This window comes from Bos taurus, chromosome 9 (assembly GCF_002263795.3).
Source record: "Bos taurus isolate L1 Dominette 01449 registration number 42190680 breed Hereford chromosome 9, ARS-UCD2.0, whole genome shotgun sequence".
NCBI classification, from domain to species: domain Eukaryota; kingdom Metazoa; phylum Chordata; class Mammalia; order Artiodactyla; family Bovidae; genus Bos; species Bos taurus.
The window spans coordinates 74,009,306-74,032,911 of NC_037336.1; the positions used below are offsets into that span (position 1 = coordinate 74,009,306).

The window sequence follows — 23,606 nt, forward strand, 5'->3', positions numbered from 1 at the left end:
TGTATCAAAAAATCCAAGTATCTATTATAAGAAATTTGGGTGTCCATGCTTTGTTAATCCCCTAAATATGGACTTAGTCTATGCATTAGCTATCTTTGTGCCCAAGTATCTCTCACCTTGAGTGATAGATGCATGGGTTCCCCCTCCCCACAAAAGGCCCAGAATTGTCTCATGGTCACCCATCTCTATTTTTACAAAAATGTAGTCTCTGCTTATATCCACTTGATGGAGTCAGTATCAGTTCAGTCACTCAGTCGTGTCAGACTCTTTGCGACCCCATGAATCACAGGACGCCAGGCCTCCCTGTCCATCACCAACTCCCGGAGTTCACTCAGACTCACATCCATCGAGTCAGTGATGCCATCCGGCCATCTCTTCCTATGTTGTCCCCTTCTCCTCCTGCCCCCAATCCCTCCCAGCATCAGAGTCTTTTCCAATGAGTCAACTCTTCGCATGAGGTGGCCAAAGTACTGGAGTTTCAGCTTTAGCATCATTCCTTCCAAAGAAATCCCAGGACTGATCTCCTTCAGAATGGACTGGTTGGATCTCCTTGCAGTCCAAGGGACTCTCAAGAGTCTTCTCCAACACCACAGTTCAAAAGTATCAATTATTCGGCTCTCAGCTTTCTTCACAGTCCAGCTCTCACATCCATACATGACCACTGGAAAAACCATAGCCTTGACTAGATGGGCCTTTGTTGGCAAAGTAACATCTCTGCTTTTGAATATGCTACCTAGGTTGGTCATAACTTTCCTTCCAAGAAGTAAGCGTCTTTTAATTTCATGGCTGCAGTCACCATCTGCAGTGATTTTGGAGCCCCCCCAAAAAAAGTCTGACACTGTTTTCACTGTTTCCCCATCTATTTCCCATGAAGTGATGGGACCAGATGCCATGATCTTTGTTTTCTGAATGTTGAGCTTTAAGCAAACTTTTTCACTCTCCACTTTCACCTTCATCAAGAGGCTTTTGAGTTCCTCTTCACTTTCTGCCATAAGGGTGGTGTCATATGCATATCTGAGGTGATTGATATTTCTCCCGGCAAACTTGATTCCAGCTTGTGCTTCTTCCAGCCCAGCGTTTCTCATGATGTACTCTGCATAGAAGTTAAATAAACAGGGTGACAATATACAGCCTTGACGTACTCCTTTTCCTATTTGGAACCAGTCTGTTGTTCCATGTCCAGTTCTAACTGTTGCTTCCTGACCTGCATACAAGTTTCTCAAGAGGCAGGTCAGGTGATCTGGTATTCGCATCTCTTGAAGAATTTTCCACACTTTATTGTGATCCACATAGTCAAAGGCTTTGGCATAGTCAATAAAGCAGAAATAGATGTTTTTCTGGGACTCTCTTTCTTTTTTCGATGAGTATGCATACTACTAAATAGATTTTTGAAAATACAATCCTGGAAATAAATACTATCAGAAATGCAAAGTATTGTTCTTAAAATTGATCTGCTTCTGAGGTTAATAAATGACTGGAATAAATTGTTCAATCCTGTAAGATGAATAAAATGAAGGACATTCCAGGACTCTTAGCCAAAGTTATTCTGGTAAATTACAGGGTGCCTTGAGAGAAGTTGCATTGTTTCATAGGATGAAGAAATTAATTCCCAGAAAACAAATTTTTTTTTAATTTCACAAAGACTCAAATAAGTGACAGAGACATCAAATATCTAGTATAGCTTTAAAGGAAGAAGAAAAGGAAAATCTCTCAAATTGTAAAACTACACCTATCAAATATGCTTTTTTCTCATTGTCCCCCCAGTGTACTCATGGTTTAAAATATTTTGTCTATGAAACTGTATTAATTTGGCAATAATTATTTTGTTTTTATTTTTCCCTCTTTTTTAACAATTAGACCTTGTGCTCATTAAGGTGTTAACATTTTTATGTCAACTAAGAACTTGAAATTTTTGACAATTGGCATAAGGCAATTTACTTATAAATATATCAATTTATCAAAGCTAAATATTTTGTTTTTACTAAAAACATACATATAGTATTTTTATGTGTATATATATATATATTAAGCCATTTAGTGTATTGAAATATGTATGGTAATATAATATAACTTTTAAATATATAGCAAAAAATAACTTGCTGACCATAATTCCCTATCTTATCATCTCTCCAAGGCATAAAACTTCACTGAGCTCAATCTTCTCTTTTTACAGAGGAAAATAAGTCCTAGAGTGATTAATGCCTTCTCCAAGATCAAACAACCATTAAAATGGAATTTTCTTTTGTCCATAACACTTCTGGAACAAATCCCATCTACTTTCTATGTTCTCTGAAAAAGCTCTTATTTTAAAAGAAGAGACTCACAAGAAAATTGTTTCTATCAAATGACTGTCCCTCAAATCACCTCTTCTCTCCACTGTCCGTGACTATTCCAGGATTAACTATTTGCTCCATAATATAGCTTCCCTTGTATCTGTACCTTCCTCCATTTTACCATTGCATTATAACAATCATGCCTACTTTGGTCTGCCACCCCCTCTGGGGTTACGGGCTTTTTGATCTCTTTATCTTCAGCACTTACCGTACTTAGTTCCATGTTGATTTGGGATGGAAGCAGTTGGACTGAACAGGACACAATGTTTTGTTTTGTTTCCTTTAAAACAAAACAAATATGCCAATACTTACCAAATTAACATGTAAGGACTGATTTTTTTCCCCTAGACTCTATACTCAAACTATCTACTTGCCATCTACTAGGGTATCTGAAAGGCATCCCAAACTCCCAATATCCAACTAAGTGCTTGATCAGCATCACATCTAAATATGTTTCTTCCCATCCCAGCCGTTTACTAGGATACTAGAACTCAGCTGCCCTCTTTCCCTCACATGCCAATCCAGAGGTATATTCTAGAGACGTACTTCCAAAATCTTTCCTAAAACTGTTTATTTTTCCTTTGGTCTCACCCTAGTCAAGCCACTGTTCTTTCTTTCTTGAATTTTATTAGCCTGCTTGCTAATTTCTGCTTCTACTCTTGCTCCTATAAAATCCCTTCTCAGCAGAACTACCACTGTGATCTTATTAAAACTACATTAGATCACATCACTCTTCTGAAAAACTTCTGCTAGTTTATCATCACACTTGGAATGACATCCGAGATCATCTCTAGTCAGTTACACAGCCTAACATGGTCTGCTCAGAATCTCATCACACACAACCCTCTCCTTCGCTCACTGAATCCCTGCCATCTGCTCTTCGTTTCTCAGACACAGCCAGCTAGTTCTTGCTTCAGGGTTTTTCTCTCAGTTGTTCCTCTACCTCAAATCTTCTTCCCTAGATCTTTGACTGGCAGGCTTTTCCTTGCCATTAGAGGCCTCTCCCAATCATACAATGAAAATCCCTTTTCAGCCACTATTAATCAATTAATTTTGTTTATAATATCTCTGATAATGACCGAGGACTGTCTTGGTAATGTATTTGTGTGCGTGTTTCTGGCTTTCACTGGAATGTAAAGTCTGACTTGTTCGAAACTTTGCTTCCTGCCTGGCTCGTAAAAGGTGCTTGATGAATGTTTGTTGCTCAGTGCTGTTCATTTCATCTTCCTGCCTTGGCTATTGACAAGGTGAATAAAGTCCTGTGCTTCAGAGTCTCCCTGAAAAAGATTTGTCATCTAGGGTCAAGAGATCTCTTCTCTTTTCCATCCTTGAGCGCCTACTCAATGTTTCTGTAATGACTGGTTGTTAATGTGTAGAAAACTTTTGTCCCCAGGAGTTGCATCCTTTGGGCCCTGATGTTGATTTTCCTCATCTTGGCCCCTGAGGAGCCAGAGTGATCTCTTTTGTCCCATTGCCCTGGCCATGTGCAGTGATACCCGCAGTGCAGGAGGTGGAAGGCACCACTCTTCAGGTATCAGAGGGGTGACCTCCCTGCCTGGCCCCAGCAGCGTGGTGGGGGCTGAGTGCCAAGCCTGTGTGTGTGGCACACGCAACATCCTGACCCTTCCCCAGCGTTGGCCTGGGGCTTTGGATGAGTAGTGACTGAGCTCCTGGGATCAGATTTACTTGTCCCACTAGGGAGCACTGGTAGAGAGGGTGGGAGAGACTGCAAAGTACTATGTCTATTAAGTCTCAGAGATCACAAATGGAAATCAAAAAGAGAAAGAAAGGGACAGAGAGAAACAGGATGGTTTCAGGGAAAAAAAAAAAATCAGCTCACTCATCCATTTTACCCCACTGCCCCATGAAACTGGCTATTCGCTAATACGGTCCTACACTGGCTGAGTTTCCATGAGGCCACTATGACACTCCAGCTTTTTTCTCAAATTATAGAGCTGCTTTTAAATACCTATGAGGCCATTCAGGGGTGCATGGTCACTCATTCATTGAACAGATATCTGCTACACCCAATGAACAGTCTGCTCGGATCCGTGGTATGGTAGTGACATCAGTCTTGGTCCAGGTTCATCTCTCAGTGCAGAAGATCCCAGAACGGCAGGGTGTTGCCGGGTCTGACAAACTCAGAGTTGGTCTAAAAGCCCCAACAAGAGTTGAGCAAGCAGAACCCTAAAGAAAGGTTGATGCTTAGAACTTGTCTAAACCTTTGATGTAAGACTGAAGCCCAAATCTTCTGTTCCCTGGTCCCAGACCACACTACTCTCGCCAACAGTCCTTCTCCGGTCTTCAATGGAGGGGCTGAGGAATGGACAGTTCAGAGTGGTTCTATAATTACAGCTCCCCAAAGTTCCTTGAACAGAGCACCTTTCCTTCACCATCCTAATCCCCTGATGGTGAAGAAAGCCATTCTCTTACTTTCTTTTGACACGGTCAATTTCTGCAATCTTCTCCAAGAACTGCAAAAGTCATTTCACACTCTCATAAGAAACCTTTGATTTCTCTAATTATAGGAACCATCTCATGGCAAAAGTAAATAAATAAACAAGTCTTTTTGCAGGAGACCAGGGTTCAATTACTGAATCCAGATGATCCCCCGGAGAAGGAAATGGCAACCCACTCCAGTATTCTTGCCTGGAGAATCACAGGAACAGAGGAGCCTGGAGGCTACAGTCCATGGGGTTGTAAGAGTCAGACACGACTTAGCGACTAAACCACCAATGTGCTCCTTGCAAGATCCTGAGGGACTGATTTGTAGATGACAGTGCCTTACCAAGAAAGATTTGATACTTCAGCAACTTATATCCTTTGATGAAAAGTGAGGAAATAAAGACTTTTAAGACAATTATTCTCTAGGAATAATTACGTTGCAATGGGTTTCTAGAGAGTTAAAGAGAAACTAGTTCAGTACTCAGTGTCTATGCCTGTTTATTTAGATCACACTAGTACTCAGTGTCAATGGCTATCTATTTAGAACACACTGCTGCTGCTGCTAAGTCGCTTCAATCGTGTCTGACTCTGTGCGACCCCATAGATGGCAGCCCACAAGGCTCCCCTGTCCCTGGGATTCTCCAGGCAAGAACAATGGAGTGGGTTGCCATTTCCTTCTCCAATGCATGAAAGTGAAAAAATAAAGTGAAGTTGCTCAGTCGTGTCCAACTCCTAGTGACCCCATAGACTGCAGCCCACCAGGCCCCTCTGTCCATGGGATTTTCCAGACAAGAGTACTGGAATGGGTTGCCATTGCCTTCTGCATTAGAACACACTAGAAAAACTTAATTTTCTGTTTTGTACAACTGGATCTGGAGAATCTTTCAGATCATCTGAAACTCATGTTAGAAGTTAGAACATGAAGAAGAGATGGGAACAGCCCAGTATTGAACAGAAGGGCCCAGCAACTGATGTTCTCCAGGTTCCTAGAGTAACCTTTATGATTATTGACAGTGAAAAGCCATATTTTTTCTTCTTTTCTCTGTAGTTTCTTTTTTATCTTTGTCTTCTTTTCCACCACTTCCTTGACCACTCCATACCCTTTGTTTTTGCTTACTTTTACCTCTTTTTTGAAAACATTTTTATGAAGTATATAATTTACAATGTTGTGTTAGTTTCAGATGTGCAGCAAAATTATTCAGTTTTATATATATATATATATATATATATTCTTCTTTAAATTCCTTTCCATTATAGGTTATTACAAGATATTGAATATAGTACCCTGTGCTATACAATAGGTCCTGTCGTCTGTTTGACATGTAGCAGTGTGTGTCTGTTAATCCCAAACTCCTAATTTATCCCCCCTACACTTTTACCTCTCCTATCTTTTACCTTCTGTATATTACTTTCTGGCTCTACTGATGGCACACAGGGCTAAGTGGGCTATTGATGCCAGCTCCATGCAAAAGAGAGCAGGTGATTTGGAAAAGATGGTCATCACTGGCTTTTACTGAATGCCTGCTTTGCACCTGGACTTGTTCTACAGACTTTGCACAAATGCTCTCATTTAATCCTCAGTTGTCCCAAGAGTTCAGTCTAATTTTTCCAACACTTTGGTTCTACTGGAGGAAAAAAGCTCTTTCAGTTTTTGTTTTGTTTCTGAAAACTCTCTTTCCAAAGATCCTAAAAGAAAAGCTCCCAAGACATGCCAACTTGAAGAAAATAGATGTCAGAGGTACATTTGACCCACAGGTTAGAGCTAAGAAACAACTGTGTAGGTCCTCTCAGGAATTTCAAGTAGATTTCTATAACCAGTCTTTTGTTTGCACATTTGTGCTCTTATGGGGAAATGTGACTTTACCCAGCATGTTAGCAGGGGAAAGTTCTAACCCTGCAATAATTTCAAGAAAGCCAGCATATGGTTTAGGTCAAAAAGAGTACTTGGATTTTGCAACACCAAGTATCCCTTCTGAGGTTTCCCAAAATTCTGTGGCTATCCCCCTCCGAACTTTCTTCTTATTTTTACCACAGAAATAATAGTGCTATTTCATCATTCATTGTGATCTTGACCACTTGAGAGGTTCTCTAAGGAAGCTATCAAAGAAATGAGTACCTGCACTCTTAATGTAATATTGCAAAAATGAAATACAGAATTTACATGCATGAAGGACATAAAGAAAATCTTTAAATAAAACAAGGCATCAATTATAATTGATGTAAGGACAAATGTATAGAGGGACAAATGGAATGGTTGGGATTAATTGGGTTTGGTCAGGCAAAGATTTAGAGTATTTAATGTTATTTCAAATAAGTGAATTAATTTATTAATAAATTATTACTGGGGACAGGACTTGGGGAATATCCACAGAAGTTGAGCATCTGAAAGTCAGAATGATTTGCCCCAGGCTTTGAACTTTTCTCTCCTTAGGGACATTTCTGAAGAGCCAAGCCCTTCTGTCACTTTGTAACACCTTATAAAGAAGGTGTTATATAAAGGTGTTGTGAAATTTATAGGTTTACATTTCCCTAGTAGAAGGACTGTGAATATAAATGACGAGGTAACCAAATTTACCATGTGGAAGTAAAGCCAAGAAAAGGAGGTGAGGCAGAAAACAGAAAATGCCTGGCCCACTGGAAACATAGCTGTCATCAACTTCATCTCCAATCTATTACCCCAGGTCAGAAATCAGCTGAAGACCAGATTTGGATTCCCCTACATGTATTGTACATACAAAAACTGACTCAAGTCATTTCCTTAACACTCGGAAACACTTAAGAATCTCTTTTTCCCATTTCTGGCCAAGCTGTTTAGAAAACCCAGATGCAGCTGACACTGTGATACTGTAAGCAGCCTTGCTAAATGGCTCCAAAAGGAAAATATCCCTCTAATGTCTTGGGGAAATCGACTCATCTCCACTCACCAATTCTACGTCATTGTTCCCTGGTTTTTCAGATCCAAGATTTAGGTCAGAGACAGTAGAGTTGCTGCTGCAATTATGATTAAATCACACAGAAACTACTCTGATCATCTTTCATCACTACCCTGAAGGGTTCCAGTGCATGGCAATGACCGTGACACAGACGTACAGGTCACTCAAGCCAGTTTTCATAAGGAATGAAGTTATTTTTGGAGTGTAGTGTCTGGCTTGAGGAAACCATCCATTAATGAAGGGAGATCAGATGTTCACCTAATTTTTTTAAAAAATGTCTATGTGTGCCATTTTCTTTCTCTGCAATCATACTGAGAAAGGAAGACCTTCAGCACTTTCTGGATGAAGGTTGTGGCAAAAATCTCAAGTCCAACCTGGTGGCTACAGTCATGACCACAGTGGGATAGAATATGCCTTAAAGGACACAGGATATAATCCTACCATGAAGAAAAAAATATAGAAACAGGTGCTGGAAGTATCATAATTATTCTTTCCTTCTGACTTGCCTCACGTAAATGTTCATGATACAGCCATGGATACAGCCATGTATGGTTGCAATGTGTTGATCAAAACAAGTTCTTATTGCTTTATAATATACCCAACCGCACAGGAAGTGTAGCACAGTGTTAAGAGAGCCTGCTTTAGAGCCAACCTGCCTTGGTTCAAATCACTCTTCTAAAGCTTGGTAGTATCTGAATCTTGGGCAAATTAATTTCATAGGGAATCATGATTGTACCTACCTTATCTGGGTTCTTGTAAGGATAATATAAGGCATTTCGTATAAAATGTGTAGTGCTGTACTGAGTACATAAGCAGTGAAAAGAACAGGCTTCAGCTCAGGTCTGTGAGAATCCAGGGCTTATGCTGTCATCATCGGTATAATTAGAAAATTACCTGCTGTGTATTGAATGTTTGTGTCCTTCCAAAAATCTTATGTTGAAACCCTAATCCCAGTGTGATGAGTAACTGGGTCACGAGAGTGGGGTCCTCATAAATGAGATTATAAGAAAGACTTGAGAGACATGATCTCTCCACCACCTGAAGAAGTAGTAAGAAGGCAGTGTTGGGATAAGGAGCCTCACCTGACCCTAACTATGCTGACACCCTGGTGATTTCAGGCTTCCACACTTCAGAACTGTGAGAAATAAATTTCTGTTGTTTCAGCTATCCAGTCTGTCTTCAGCTTAAGCTAAGATGGGATCTAATTGAAATGATTAATTTACCTCTAAAGTCCCTTAAAACTCTGGCATCGCATCATTTGCCTTTCTTGGCTATCTAGGAATAAGAACTTTTCCTAAGCTGCCAAGTCACTAGCAACATGATATCAAGTCACCTGAGAAAAGTGGTGAGAAGATTTTTAAAGTTTTAAAATCATTACAGCTAAACTTAAAAAAAAAAAAATCCTATCAGCAAATAAAAAATAATCAACAAAATACAATTAATCATCCACATTATTGTGACAACATACAAACTCTAATATAGTTCATAAATTTTTGTTTTAAATAGATTTCTAGGCATTGTCTAAATTGTCAAGGTACAAGAAAAATTTAAGAAAAAAAGTTGGTTTTCATCATTATTAACCACAGACACTAACTGAGACCTGTTCGGTCTACAGTTATATTTTAATCCTACAATGCATCATGCTTTATGACTAGTTGTATATGTGTCTGTTTCTCCACTAAATTTGTAAATAACTTTAAGGACAGGGACTATGGTTTTGTATATAAAGCACTTAGCGTGAGACACTCAATAAATTATTAGCCACTCAGTAAATGCAGAAGGAAGGGAGAAAGGAAGAAAGAAAGGAAGGAAGGGTACATCCCAAGATTTTATGTTATTATACAAACTATGAAACAATGCTCCCTGCATTCTAAATTGAAAGACAAGCTGGAGCATTAAAGGCAAATAGTGATACAAGTTATCTTAAAAACAAATAAAATGGATAAGAAGTTCTGCTTTATTTAAATCAAAGAGGCAGTTGAAGTGGGACACAAAGACTTCATGAAGAAAATGGGAGTTTTTTGGATGAGATAAGTGGAAAAATCTTTCCCAATAAAGAGAAGAAAAATGTGAGCAATAAATATTAGCTTTCTGATGCTGCTGTAACACATTACCACAAACTTAATGCTTAAAACAAACACAAATGTTTTATCTTACAGTTTTGGAGTTTAGAAGTCTAAAACGAGTCCCATTAGGCCAAAATCAAAGTGTCTGCATTCTTTTCTGATGGCTCTAAAGAGAATGCAGTTTTTCCCTTTTCTTTGAAAGGTTGCCCTCATTCTTTGGCTTGAGGGTTCTTTCTGTCTTCAAAGCTAACATTGGCTAGTTGAATCTTTATCACATCTTATCAGTCTGACACTGACTCTCCTGCCTCCCTTGTCCATATGTAAGAACCCCTTGTGATTACACTGCATCCATGTAGACAATCCGGAAGAGTCTCCCTATCTTAACATCAGATGATTAGCAATTTTAATTCCTTCTGCTACAGTAATTCCTCTTTGCCATGTAAACTAACTTATTCACAGGTTCTAGGGATTAGGGTGTAGACATCTTTGGGAGGTCATTATTCTGCCTACCACACAGATCATTGTGCATCTAGCACATATGGAAAACAATATGATTCCACAGGAATTTTGAGTGCTAAATGTATGCTTGAGTGAGTTTACAAGGCTCGGTTAGTGCGAGCATGGTTTTGAAATGTTGAATGCCCAACAAAGGGATTTAGACAATTTCTTTAGGTAATAATTCTGTGTTGTGTTACTACTAATATCTCCCATCACTTTTTTTTTTTTTTGATGTTCAAGCTGGGTTTTTTTTTTTTCTTTTTAAACTTTACAATATTGTATTAGTTTTGCCAAATATCGAAATGAATCCGCCACAGGTATACATGTGTTCCCCATCCTGAACCCTCCTCCTTCCTCCCTCCCCATACCATCCCTCTGGGTCGTCCCAGTGCACCAGCCCCAAGCATCCAGTATCGTGCATCGAACCTGGACTGGCGACTTGTTTCATACATGATATTATACATGTTTCAATGCCGTTCTCCCAAATCTTCCCATCCTTTCCCTCTCCCACAGAGTCCATAAGACTGATTATTTGTTGCACATTAAAAAATGATATGCACATTAGGAAATATCCTAACTTTTAAAGATAATTAAGACTGCACTGAATTTTTTTGAATGAGTCTGAGTGAACTCCAGGAGTTGGTGAGGGACAGGGAGGCCTGGCGTGCTGCGATTCATGGGGTTGCAAAGAGTTGGACATGACTGAGTGACTGATCTGATCTGATCTGATCTGAATGAGAAACTAAAAAATACATTTTAGAAGTAGCTCAATCAATTTACTCCTCAAACTTTGAAAGCGAAGAAGTAATAAACATAAAAAAGTATTTTTAAAAGTCTAATTGCAGATGGTTCTGGAGTTGACTCCTTATATTCTAATCCAGACACACAATACAAGAGCAGCAAGATATGTGAACACATGCAAGTCAAAGGTAGGTATTTTTGCCTTGCACTCAAAATAGGCAACAGAACATGAATGTCCCAAGCAAAAATATGTAAGAGGACAAAGAATGCAAGAAGTCTCATGATCAGATTGTTGAATGGATTCAGGGAGAAGATCATGGAGGACAGAAAGTAGCAGGTCCCAGCAGCCCAGAGAAGAAAATAGAGCAGAACCCATGGTAACCACCTCTTAGAGACAGAGACATGTGCAATCATTTTAGATACTTTATGAAATAGAGCAAATTTTAGTTAGAATTTAAATGTGGGATGGATAAGAAGGTTACAAAGAAACTCTTAGAGAGTCTTTAGAGATTCCATACGTGCATCAGTGTTGCCAACTTGTGTTAGGCTTTCTTTCCTTGATGATACTGCTGTTATCTTCTAGCAACACTACATACCACAAAAGGGGGTGGGGGGTTCAGATGGATTTCCCGTACCATACTACACAGAGAGTGTGTTGTATATTGTTTATATACATTAAATAGTCTCACCTTTACTTATTTTTTTATGACTACTTCCTGTCAAGCCATTTCCCTGAGTACTTTTCTAATTCCTTTTTATTTTTTCTTATTAAAAAAAATGGTTTTGTTTGTTTGTTTTGGTTGCACTGCACGGCAACCCTTGCCCCATTCAGTGGAAGTGTGGAGTCTTCACCACCAGGCCTCCAGGGAAGCCGCACCTCACCTTTCCTTTTTCCCCTTGATTCTCCAGAGGAGAAGAGGTTCTAACATTACCTTTAAAATGACCATGATATATATTCACTTTTAATCCATTATCTGCCAGCTTTCCCTTTCTTGTTTCTTAGTTACTTCTGTATATGATAGGAAATATAGGCGTTCATCAAGGTAGAAAGCACTTAGCATTAGAAAGAATCAGGAAAGACAAAGGGAAGAAAATACAACCACCTGTGTTTCCAGTTACCAGCAGATGCTTCCATTTATTCTAAGCATTTCTTATTCAGTTAACTGTACAAATTCTTAATCATATAAATGTGATAGTGTTCCAACCTCATGCTCTTGATTACCCTTGTCTTCCAGTTGATTTCACATGCCTCTTGCTTCTGGTATCACTTTCCCATGAATGCTATGTCTGGAGCTGCCTGAACTCCAGGTGATACCTGATAAAGAATACAGCCTGTTGCAGAGCTTGTCTTTTTTGTTTTGTTTTATATTTCACTGTGACATTGTAGTACATTTCTCTGAGTCAGCAGCACCGTGGGCTACTCGCTGGTTATAGCTCCATGAATGCTTACTTTCTTTCCATCTTTGCTTTATGGAGTCATCTGGTCACCATTCATTCATGCCCAGAGTATTACAGTGAGAAAGATTACCAGGCTTCATCTGAAGTCTGCTTTACATAGACCTTTAATAAATCAAATGAAGGAGTACATCTTGGTGAGAATATCCATAATGATGGAGATCAAAGACTCAGAGCCTTGCCTGTATTTTGATCGTTCTGAAAATAACAATAGTCCTTAGTAAAGAATCTGCCTGCCAATGCAGGTAACTCAGGAGACACAAGTTCAGTCCCTGGGTCAGGAAGATCCCCAGGAGAAAAAAACAGCAACCTATTTCAGTATTCTTGCCTGGGAAATTCCATGGCCAGAGGAAGCTGGTAGTCTACAGTCCACGGGGTCACAAAGAATCAGATACAACTGAGACCGAGCACACACACACAGAACAACAAAATGCTGGAAAGTGGGAAGGGTGGCAAAATTAGGCTTAAGTAAATTTTGCTTGAAATTTCAAAAACAGCAATTTGTCTTTGAAGTTGACTCCATTGTATATATATTCTTTCTCACAGTGGCCCATACTGTTTAGTCAACCTTATTTTTTAAAGTTAATTCATAAGGGAAAAGAAATGAATGAAACAAAATTTAAAAGCCAAGTAGGGATTCAATATCATGAATGCCCCTGGACATAGCCCTTGCTCTTATACTGCAGCTCTGGTTGCTTATTTCTAGTTGAGAGTAGTTATCCTGAGCCACTACTGATTGTTTCCAAAAGTCTTAATACATGTTCCTGTAAAGAAGGGTACTTTTGCTTCATTTTCTTTCATAACTAACATAGAAGAGGCAGAAAATATCTGCCACTTAGTAGGCCTCTCACCTTGCATCCCAGTGTGGACTGCAGACCAGCAGCCTTGTCATTCCCATGGAACTTCCTAGTAATGCAGGGTCTCAGGCCCCGCCCAGACCTGCCCAAACCAAATCTTCATTTTAATAGAATCTCCAAGTGATCTGTGTGCACACTAACATCTGAGAAGAATTGCTGTAGAACAGCATCTGAGAGACAACTTTTGGCATAGATATTTAATGTAATTCATAATCATCAGGAGGTAATATGTGAAAGAGGGAAAAATAAATAATAATTTGAGGAGGCAGTAGGATTACACTTCATACACAGATAGTCGAAACTTCCTTCTTCCAAATTGACTTTGAACTCCATAAACAAAAACATAACTGAATGCCAAAGGGAAAAAAAATAAATGCTCTTAGAAGGTTTTATTCCTTACCATTTTCTCACTTTCCTTTTATGTTGTTTATACTAATAATACTTCTATATCTTATTAGTGATCTAGTTTATTTCGATTATATTAAGAGGGAAAAAAATCTCACTCAGGCATTTCCCAGCAGGTCTTTGAGGATGTCTGGACAATCTCCCCTCCAGCCTTCTTGAGGTCTTTTTAGTTCTTGAGCGTTCTTAGTCTTAGTTGAGAGTTCTTAGTTCTTAGTCTTCCCAGTTCTTGAGGGCTTCCAGAATCCATGTATCTCACTTGCAAAAAAGAAGTAAAGCATATTTCAGACTTTGTTTAAACCACTTTTGAAACCTTCTACTTGGTTTTATGTACTATACTACCTTGAAAAACATTTGTGAATTCAATGGAGATGAGCTAGGAGCTATCAAAATTATTAAAATATTTGAGGATTATAGACTCCCAAGAAAAAGACTGGAAGCCCATGTGGTTTGTTTAGAGAAACAAAGCCAGGGGGAGGCCTGAGACACATGTTCATCACCACAGCCTACAGCACAAAGCTTTACAGCTCATGAACATCAAACACAACCATTAGTCACTGTGGCCGGAAATTGAAATTCTAATCAAAGAAACGGATACAGTATTAACCAGAACACTAAATAACCCTTGGTAAAGATGGCACAGGCTTACACTCTAGACATGATTCATAACTGTTATCACACCTCTCAAATGCAGTTACAATGAATATTTATCCTACTGAGTTTCTTTTAATACATATTTTGTCATTCATCTATGCTCTTTCACATATCAATCATTTTTCCCACCTCTCCCCACCTTTGTATCATTAAATCCCTGGATGGCATCACCGACTCAATGAACATGAGTTTGAATGAACTCTAGGAGTTGGTGATGGACAGGGAGGCCTGGTGTGCTGTGATTCATGGGGTCGCAAAGAGTCGGACACGACTGAGCAACTGAACTGAATTGATCTCTCCCCTGGGGCCACTCTCCAATACTCTCTCCAATACCCTGTCTCTGACTTCCTCTACTCCTGCATCCTCATAAAAAGCATGAATTTCCAGAGTGGGACCTAATTTAAGGATGGGGAGTTTGACTTTTCAGTTTTTCTTATAGATCTCAGGAAACTAGAACCAAAATTTCAGTTTAGATAAATTATCAATTATGATTTCTTATAGCTTAAAAATATTTAAAATTTTTCAGCACATTATTGCTTATTTAATCTTTATTTTATCCTTACAAATAAGATAAAAAGCATGATGGATAAGGTTGTTATTGGTACCATACCCTTTTGTAAATGGGCTTGCCTGGTGGCTCAGATGGTAAAGAATATGCCTGCAATGCGGAAGACCTGGGTTCTGTTCCTGGGTTGGGAAGATCCCCTGGAGGAGGACATGGCAACCCACTCCAGTATTCTTGCCTGGAGAATCCACACGGACAGAGGAGCCTAGCAAGCTACAGTCCATAGGGTCACAAAGAGTTGGACATGATTGAGTGACTAAGCACTCACCATTTGTAGATAAATCTCTAAGTTTGAGGCAAAGCTCAGTAGTGAGACTTAAATACAGTTTTTGTAACCCTAAGGCATTAATAGCAGTCTTGAAGAACTTCTTGATTATTTCATCATTATAGTTATTTTTGAAGAAGATAACACACCTGCGAACATGAAATTATGAAAAGTGTACCACCACTTATAATCTTTGAAATCAGAAAAGAGTGTCCCTGGTAGTCCAGTGGTTAAGACTCTGCACTCCAAATGCAGGAGGCATGGATTTGAGCCCGGGTTGGGGAGCTAAGATCCTGCACGTGGCATTCAGTTCAGTTCAGTTCAGTCACTCAGTCGTGTCTGACTCTTTGTGACCCCATGAACCGCAGCACACCAGGCCTCCCTGTCCATCACCAACTCCTGGAGTTCACTCAGACTCACGTCCATCAAGTCAGTGATGCCATCCAGCCATCTCATCCTCTGTCGTCCCCTTCTCCTCCCGCCCCCAATCCCTCCCAGCATCAGAGTCTTTTCCAATGAGTCAACTCTTCGCATGAGGTGGCCAAAGTACTGGAGTTTCAGCTTCAGCATCATTCTGTCCAAAGAAATCCCAGGGCTGATCTCCTTCAGAATGGACTGGTTGGATCTCCTTGCAGTCCAAGGGACTCTCAAGAGTCTTCTCCAACACCACAGTTCAAAAGCATCAATTCTTCGGCACTCAGCCTTCTTCACAGTCCAACTCTCACATCCATACATGACCACAGGAAAAACCATAGCCTTGACTAGACGGACCTCTTTTGGCAAAGTAATGTCTCTGCTTTTGAATATGCTATCTAGATTGGTCATAACTTTCCTTCCGAGGAGTAAGTGTCTTTTAATTTCCTGGCTGCAGTCACCATCTGCAGTGATTTTGGAGCCCCAAAAAATAAAGTCTGACACTGTTTCCACTGTCTCCCCATCTATTTGCCATGAAGTGATGGGACCAGGTGCCATGATCTTCGTTTTCTGAATGTTGAGCTTTAAGCCAACTTTTTCACTCTCCACTTTCACTTTCATCAAGAGGCTTTTTAGTTCCTCTTCACTTTCTGCCATAAGAGTGGTGTCATCTGCATATCTGAGGCTATTGATATTTCTCCCGGCAATCTTGATTCCAGCTTGTGTTTCTTCCAGTCCAGCGTTTCTCATGATGTACTCTGCATATAAGTTAAATAAGCAGGGTGACAATATACAACCTTGACGTATTCCTTTTCCTATTTGGGACCAGTCTGTTGTTCCATGTCCAGTTCTAACTGTTGCTTCCTGACCTGCATACAGATTGTCAAGAGGCAGATCAGGTGGTCTGGTATTCCCATCTCTTTCAGAATTTTCCGCAGTTTATTGTGATCCACACAGTCAAAGGCTTTGGCATAGTCAATAAAGCAGAAATAGATGTTTTTCTGGAACTCTCTTGCTTTTTCCATGATCCAGCGGATATTGGCAATTTGATCTCTGGTTCCTCTGCCTTTTCTAAAACCAGCTTGAACATCAGGAAGTTCACGGTTCACGTATTGCTGAAGCCTGGCTTCGAGAATTTTGAGTATTACTTTACTAGCATGTGAGATGAGTGCAATTATGTAGTAGTTTGAGCATTCTTTGGCATTGCCTTTCTTTGGGATTGGAATGAAAACTGACCTTTTCCAGTCCTGTGGCCACTGCTGAGTTTTCCAAATTTGCTGGCATATTGAGTGCAGCACTTTCACAGCATCATCTTTCAGGATTTGGAATAGCTCAACTGGAATTCCATCACCTCCACTAGCTTTGTTCGTAGTGATGCTTTCTAATGCCCACTTGACTTCACATTCCAGGATGTCTGGCTCTAGGTGAGTGATCACACCATTGTGATTATCTGGGTCGTGAAGATCTTTTTTGTACAGTTCTTCTGTGTATTCTTGCCACCTCTTCTTAATATCTTCTGCTTCTGTTAGGTCCATACCATTTCTGTCCTTTATCGAGCCCATCTTTGCATGAAATGTTCCCTTGGTATCTCTAATTTTCTTGAAGAGATTGCTAGTCTTTCCCATTCTGTTGTTTTCCTCTATTTCTTTGCATTGGTCGCTGAGGAAGGCTTTCTTATCTCTTCTTGGAACTCTGCATTCAGATGCTTGTATCTTTCCTTTTCTCCTTTGCTTTTTGCTTCTCTTCTTTTCACAGCTATTTGTAAGGCCTCCCCAGACAGCCATTTTGCTTTTTTGTATTTCTTTTCCATGGGACTGGTCTTGATCCCTGTCTCCTGTACAATGCCACGAACTTTATTCCATAGTTCATCAGGCACTCTATCTATCAGATCTAGGCCCTTAAATCTATTTCTCATTTCCACTGTATAATCATAAGGGATTTGATTTAGGTCATACCTGAATGGGCTAGTGGTTTTCCCTACTTTCTTCAATTTCAGTCTGAATTTGGCAATAAGGAGTTGATTATCTGAGCCACAGTCAGCTCCTGGTCTTGTTTTTGTTGACTGTATAGAGCTTCTCCATCTTTGGCTGCAAAGAATATAATCAATCTGATTTCGGTGTTGACCATTTGGTGATGTCCATGTGTAGAGTCTTCTCTTGTGTTGTTGGAAGAGGGTGTTTGCTATGACCAGTGCATTTTCTTGGCAAAACTCTATTAGTCTTTGCCCTGCTTCATTGTGGCATAGAGTGACCAAAAAAAAAAAAAAAAGAAGAAAGAAGGAAGTTCTGAAATCCCAGAAGGTTTCAGCCAGAGGATGCCATGGTCACATAGCAAAACATCAGGTCATGGAGAGAGCAGGGAGGGGAAGCCAGGTGGAGAAAATCAAATCTTCCAGTCATTTTGTTCTCAACTCCTGTGTTATTGGACTCTTTTTATTTTATTTCATTTTATTTTTTTGCAGGTTAACTGTCAGCGACAAGAAACTTAGCATTAGCTAGATATCTGAGAACCAGGATAGAGGTCTGATGATGCCAGCTAAAACCCTGGTTTCTGTCTTTAAATGTCCAAAGAAAAGTAATAGAAGATATTGTAATGCACAGTGAAAACTCGAAACGAGGTGGGGAAGGCCAGACAGGTTCCAGTGCCTGAGAAAGGACCCAGGGGCTGGTAAAGAGATTCTCTCCTCTGCTCTTGCTCTGGCTGCTAATACATATTTGCAGAGTGAATAAGGGAATGATTGGTTGTAGTTTAGAAACCTGTTGTGAAATCACACTATGAATCTGTCAGCTCAGCCTCCTTCTACCTCCCCCCACCTCGCCTCTCCTCATCTTGCCCCGCCCCTCTCCTCCCTTCCCACGTGATGGTGGAAATATGTGCTGCCTTCTATGGTCGGTCTGTAGACCAAGTCCTTTTCCCTACTTGCTGGCATGATTCCTCAAGATTAGTTAAGGCCAAAGTTATTACATTTCTATGTCTCCTGAATGACACTGTAAATTGTTAGAGCTTCTTCTACTTAGACTACCTTAAACAAAGTTGAAAGACCTGTTTTTCCTCCTTTGCTCACTGTGAATCGCATTTGAATTGCATTTGTGAAACCCTGGGTGGTTGTGTGTGTGTGTGTGTGTGTGTGTTTATACATCGTATATCCGTATTTGAACTGATGGAGAGAAAAGCCCAGGACAAAATGAATAAATTCCCTCAACAGTCTCAAATTTTTCTTCAAATATAGAAACAGAGTTAATAAGTATTTAAAGTACTTGCAAAAATACCTTAGTGAGAAGACTTTGATTAATTAAAATGAAGTTTTATGAGAATCTAATCTAAAATCGAAATGAATGTGTATTTCTGTTTCTATTTTTTAATGTACATTCTCTAGAATGACTAGAAATATTTAATATTGTTAATATTTTTTAAGTCATGTATAATAAAGGCTTAGAAGCCTATCAACTAGAACAGCCATAAATCCACAAGATTTTTACAGAGCCCCCAGAACACTAGAAATTCTTCAAGATGATCCAGGTTCTAAGACATTATGTTTCCAAATCTTTTTTCTTGGTCGTATACTTCAGCATTGTGGTTATCAGTTCTTTTCTTTATAGCTGCAAACACACAACAAAGTTTGATATTTTAGGAATCCATTGGAACAAGCTGTTTTGATTTTGTTAATTCTCATGACATTTCTTTTGTATAAGAAGAGAACTGTGCTACTTTCCTCTTCATGGGAAGTTAGGTTGACTCACATGCTTGAAAAAAAAAAAGAGCTTATTTTGTAAGTCTATCTTATAATTTCCTGTTTGTAGCATATTAAGTACTGATATTAAGACTTAGAAGAATCCTTACAAGTCACATAGGTGAGACCTCTTTGCTCTATGAGTCCTCTGGGCAGAGATCCTCCCCTTCTCCCCTTGCCCGGTATAGTAATCGGTGAATGATGTAAGGGGAAAATCATAGGTTTAAAGACATGCTCTTCTAAAGTAACTATCTGAAAGATAAAAGAGATGCTAGCCTACAAAATGGAACATAGCCACCTTTTAGAAGATTTGTGAAGGATAGTAGTTTTAGTCCAAGTGCTAGCATCTCATCAGTTTGTCCCAATCTCTTGAACCTGTAGTTGAGCCAAAACTCTCCTGAGCCAAGCTTTCTCGCAAGATTTCCTGTACTTCCTGTTTCTATGTGAGCCAGAAATACCATGAGAATGACCTTCCTTGTGGTATTTCTGCACTTCTACCGTGGAATGAAGATAATCCCATATTGGGGAGAATTTTTGTTTTTAATTGTACAGTATTTTTAATTTCCAAATATTCTAATGAAGAAGATTCCTCTTCGAAAATGAAAACTTGAGATGACATTTTCCTGGCCTTAATTTATTTTGACTATGAAGTATTCATGTTCAATGATTCAACATTTTGTAACTTCTCTAAGGTATTTTTACATGGAAATATGTAAAATTATATAAAGAATAGAGTGGAAACTTACATCCTAGGATTTTTTTTAAAAAGTCATTCTGAAAGGAACATGCAATAAAGAGTTATATTCTTAATACATTAGTGTATGTAACATATTATATCATATATTTGTTTTCTTTGTTCTTAACCCCTTTGTTCCAAGGGTCAGGATATCCTGATGCTAAGTACTATTACAAAATAACTGAACAAAAATAAAAATAGTCAAACACTTAGGAAACTCTTCGGTTGTTATGTCAAGGAAGTTTGTGACTGAGGAGTGAGTATAAGACACTATTCAGGAAATATGCTAATAGAGGACAGCAGCCTACATGTGCTTATTAAATAAAATTGTCTCAATTCTAGAGAGCTTGAATGCCCCCAACCTGATGGAAGGGTAAGATAAGAACTGGGAGGGCTGTCAAAAATGGTAGAACTGTCAAACTGAGGCTTAAATCCCTTCATCTCTTAACGAAGAGAGAAGTTAAAAAAGGCACATCTTTCTCATAAGTGGGTCATTGATTCCTAATTGGGTTGTATGAATATCTGGTTGAAACAGGAAGAGCTGCTTGATCAATATTTTAATCATGAAACTCACAAGCAGCAGTGTCCTAAATGTGTTTTATTGTTGTTTCTTCTTTAGATGTTGACCCTTCTTTACCCATTACGAAAGGTTTGCCAGCGTACTTTTCCATCCAGAAGAAAGAAAAGCCACTTAATTCACTGTAGAAAACTAAGCTTCTCACCCATGGGTTTAGAGGAATAATCATTATAACAATAACAACATGACAGTAGCTTTTGCTAGTTTCAACTTTTAAAACACGAGGTGAGGGAGATGAAAATAATACACACCCTACAATGGTCCTTATCCTCTCCCCTAAAGAAACAGCAAATGATCGTGGGATAAAACAGCCCCAAAAGGAAAGCAGAACAGGAGCAACAGATTGTACATCAACAAAATAAAGTGCCAAGCAAAATAAAGCCCTTTGCAATGCTGAGACATGAAAAGGAAAGATGGGATTGTTACAATGACCTCCCCAAGAAAATAGGAGTTAGCCACGTGGATGTCCAAGTTCAAACTGCTCCTACCAACCCCATTTGCTGGCAAAATACCACCTCACTTTCATTTGTGTCAGGGCTTTTCACACTAGCTCCAGGGGACAACCCCTCTGCTGTGCGAGTTCTCACTTCTAGGCTGAACGCCTCCATCTCTGAACCTCGGGGTCCAAGACAGGCGGCCCCAGATTGTCCTCAACTCAACCACTGTCAGGTGGGGGGGGGGCCGTTTGTGGCCCAAATGTCATGTCCCCAGCGTTCTATCTCTGGAAAGTGAATCTTCGACACCTTCTTTTTGCTGTCATGTATGTCCCCAGTGGATCTGCTTTAAAATTATTATTCCATCCCAAGCGATGTGTCCAGACTTTGCAACCTCACCGCACGTTTGCATGAGGATCTGGATACTTCCCCAAGTCACTTCTTTCAAAGTTAGCTCTGGAATGTGATTCACTGTTATTTCCCTTCCAGCCAAAGGGCAGCTGAGGTTACAAAGGGATTGGACTAATAGTCCAAAATTCAGTTAAGTTTGCTGAGAACCAAGTGACAGCGGAGAGGGAGAGTTATGGGGGAGGGGAGTGTGTGAACTGTGGTCCTGGGGAGCAACCCAAGACCTTTCGAATAACCCCAACTCAGTGCAGACTGTGGTGGACCGGCAAGGTGGCCCCCGGCCAGACCTTCCAGAAAGAGCAGCTGCAAACCGGTCCTGCCAGTGCTCAGCCTCCCCTGTTTTCTCCTTGAGGGCTGGAGCTGGGGAAACTTCTAGGTTTCCTGCACCACGAGGGTGACTCCTTACCTGATACCTTCAGGTAACTGGCCTCTGGAGTACCCCTCTGAGAGGCTGGCAAAGGGGAGCCCCCCACCTCTTGGCCTGAAGTCTTTAAGGGCTAAACAAACCACTTGACAAACTTTGACAAGCACCAAAAGCGAACTGAGAACAAATAAATCGGAAGAAGATAAAAAGCAAAGGCTAAAACCTCAATGGCTTTTTTTTTTCCCCCCTCTGCTGTCGTTCCAGCTGTAGCCTGGGATTAATTAAGTGCTGCGAAGTCAGTGCCTGAGAGAGAAGGGGGGAAAATGCTTTCTCTCTCTAAGGAAGGAGGACAGGAACCGTTCTCACCAGTGAGAAACCTTGGGAAGTGAGTCGCTCTCGTCGTCAGTGTTTGTGGAGGGACTGGAAGGACAGGGGGGCTGTGCCAGGCTGGAGGAGGCTTGCCTTTCCGAAGCTGGAGAGGATTTTCCGGGGCTTCGCCTTCCCCTGCCTGGGAAGAATTTCCCCTCTGGTAGCAGCAGCCGCCGCGGCGGCGGCAGCAGCAGCAGTAGCAGCCCGACCTCCTCTTCTGGGGACCAGGGCAGAATGCCTGTGCTCGAGCGCTATTTCCACTCGGCAGAGCTGGGCAGAAGGTGGACGGCCCCAGAAGGTGAGCTGCCCGCCCCCCTGGGCAGCCGGCCGGGGTGCCAGCAGGGGCCGCTGCCCTGGGACTTGCCAGAGATGATCAGGATGGTAAAGCTGGTCTGGAAATCCAAAAGTGAGCTGCAGGCGACCAAACAGAGAGGCATTCTGGAGAATGAAGATGCTCTCCACAGCATTCCAGGTAAATGGACTGGGAGGTGTGAGAGGTACCAGGGCCAAGTCTGAGGACTTTCAAGTCCTTCCTTGGAGAGCCCAAGATATAAAAATGGGAAAAGGAAGGAAGGCAAACTGTAAAGCGTAGGGCCCGAGGGCTGTGATTAATGAATGTTTGTTCTTTTATTGAAATGCATCTTAAAATTAAGAGTGATGTGGCAGGAGGAGCACGAATAGTGGAAAATCAAGAAATCTGGGATCTGGGCTTAAGCTGTCATTTGATTGTCCCGTGGCTTAAGTGAAATTTCCTAAGCTGCAGTCCTGATAAGGAAGGGAAGAAATTGGGCACTTTTTAATGTCTATCGTGTCTCTGCAATTGCTTGTTGATAAACCAGTTGTCTCTGAGAGAATATTCTTCTTAGGTTGCTTTTTTGTAATGCTTTATGCAAAGTAAAATATATTTTCTCATTTTCTCATGGTTTACATGCTGTAAACCATGTATTCATGTTTCCAGGAATGAGTTTGAGCTGAAAATTTTTTATGTCGTGAGAAACTTGATAAACTGCCTTGCCTCAATTTCCCCTTTTGACAAATGATGATAATACAAATTTCCCCATTGATATTAGGAAAATTCAGCTCACAAATGTGGAAATGATGATTCATAGGAGCTTTGTCACGTTATAAGAATGTGCTGTGTTTGGGACAGTTGAGAAGAACTTTGCTATATTTTTAACAGTGGGGACCACACCACAAACACATCTAGGATCCCTTTGGAGGATCCCAAGGGACTCTGATAAACCGTCAACTAAAAATGCCGGGTGTGCTTTTCCTTAGGGAATATGTTGGTAGATATTTGGAAAGTGGTGGTTCACTTTAGAAGAACGAATATGAGCATGTGTTTATGCATTTGAAGTCT

At 40.3% G+C, this 23,606-nt stretch overlaps 1 protein-coding gene across 5 annotated transcripts in view; it reads left to right on the forward strand.

Moving 5' to 3' along the window:
• Positions 1 to 23,606, forward strand: part of PDE7B (phosphodiesterase 7B) — a 380,722-nt gene that overhangs the window by 193,290 nt on the left and 163,826 nt on the right. The window contains exon 3 of one of the 5 annotated variants that reach the window (XM_059889704.1): positions 1 to 22,718. This exon is cut by the window's left edge and continues 55,165 nt beyond it. The exons of 3 other annotated variants lie outside the window; for them this stretch is intronic. In XM_059889704.1, coding sequence (XP_059745687.1) covers positions 22,481 to 22,718 — 238 coding nt within the window. In that variant the 5' untranslated portion in view covers positions 1 to 22,480. 5 annotated transcript variants of the gene reach the window in all.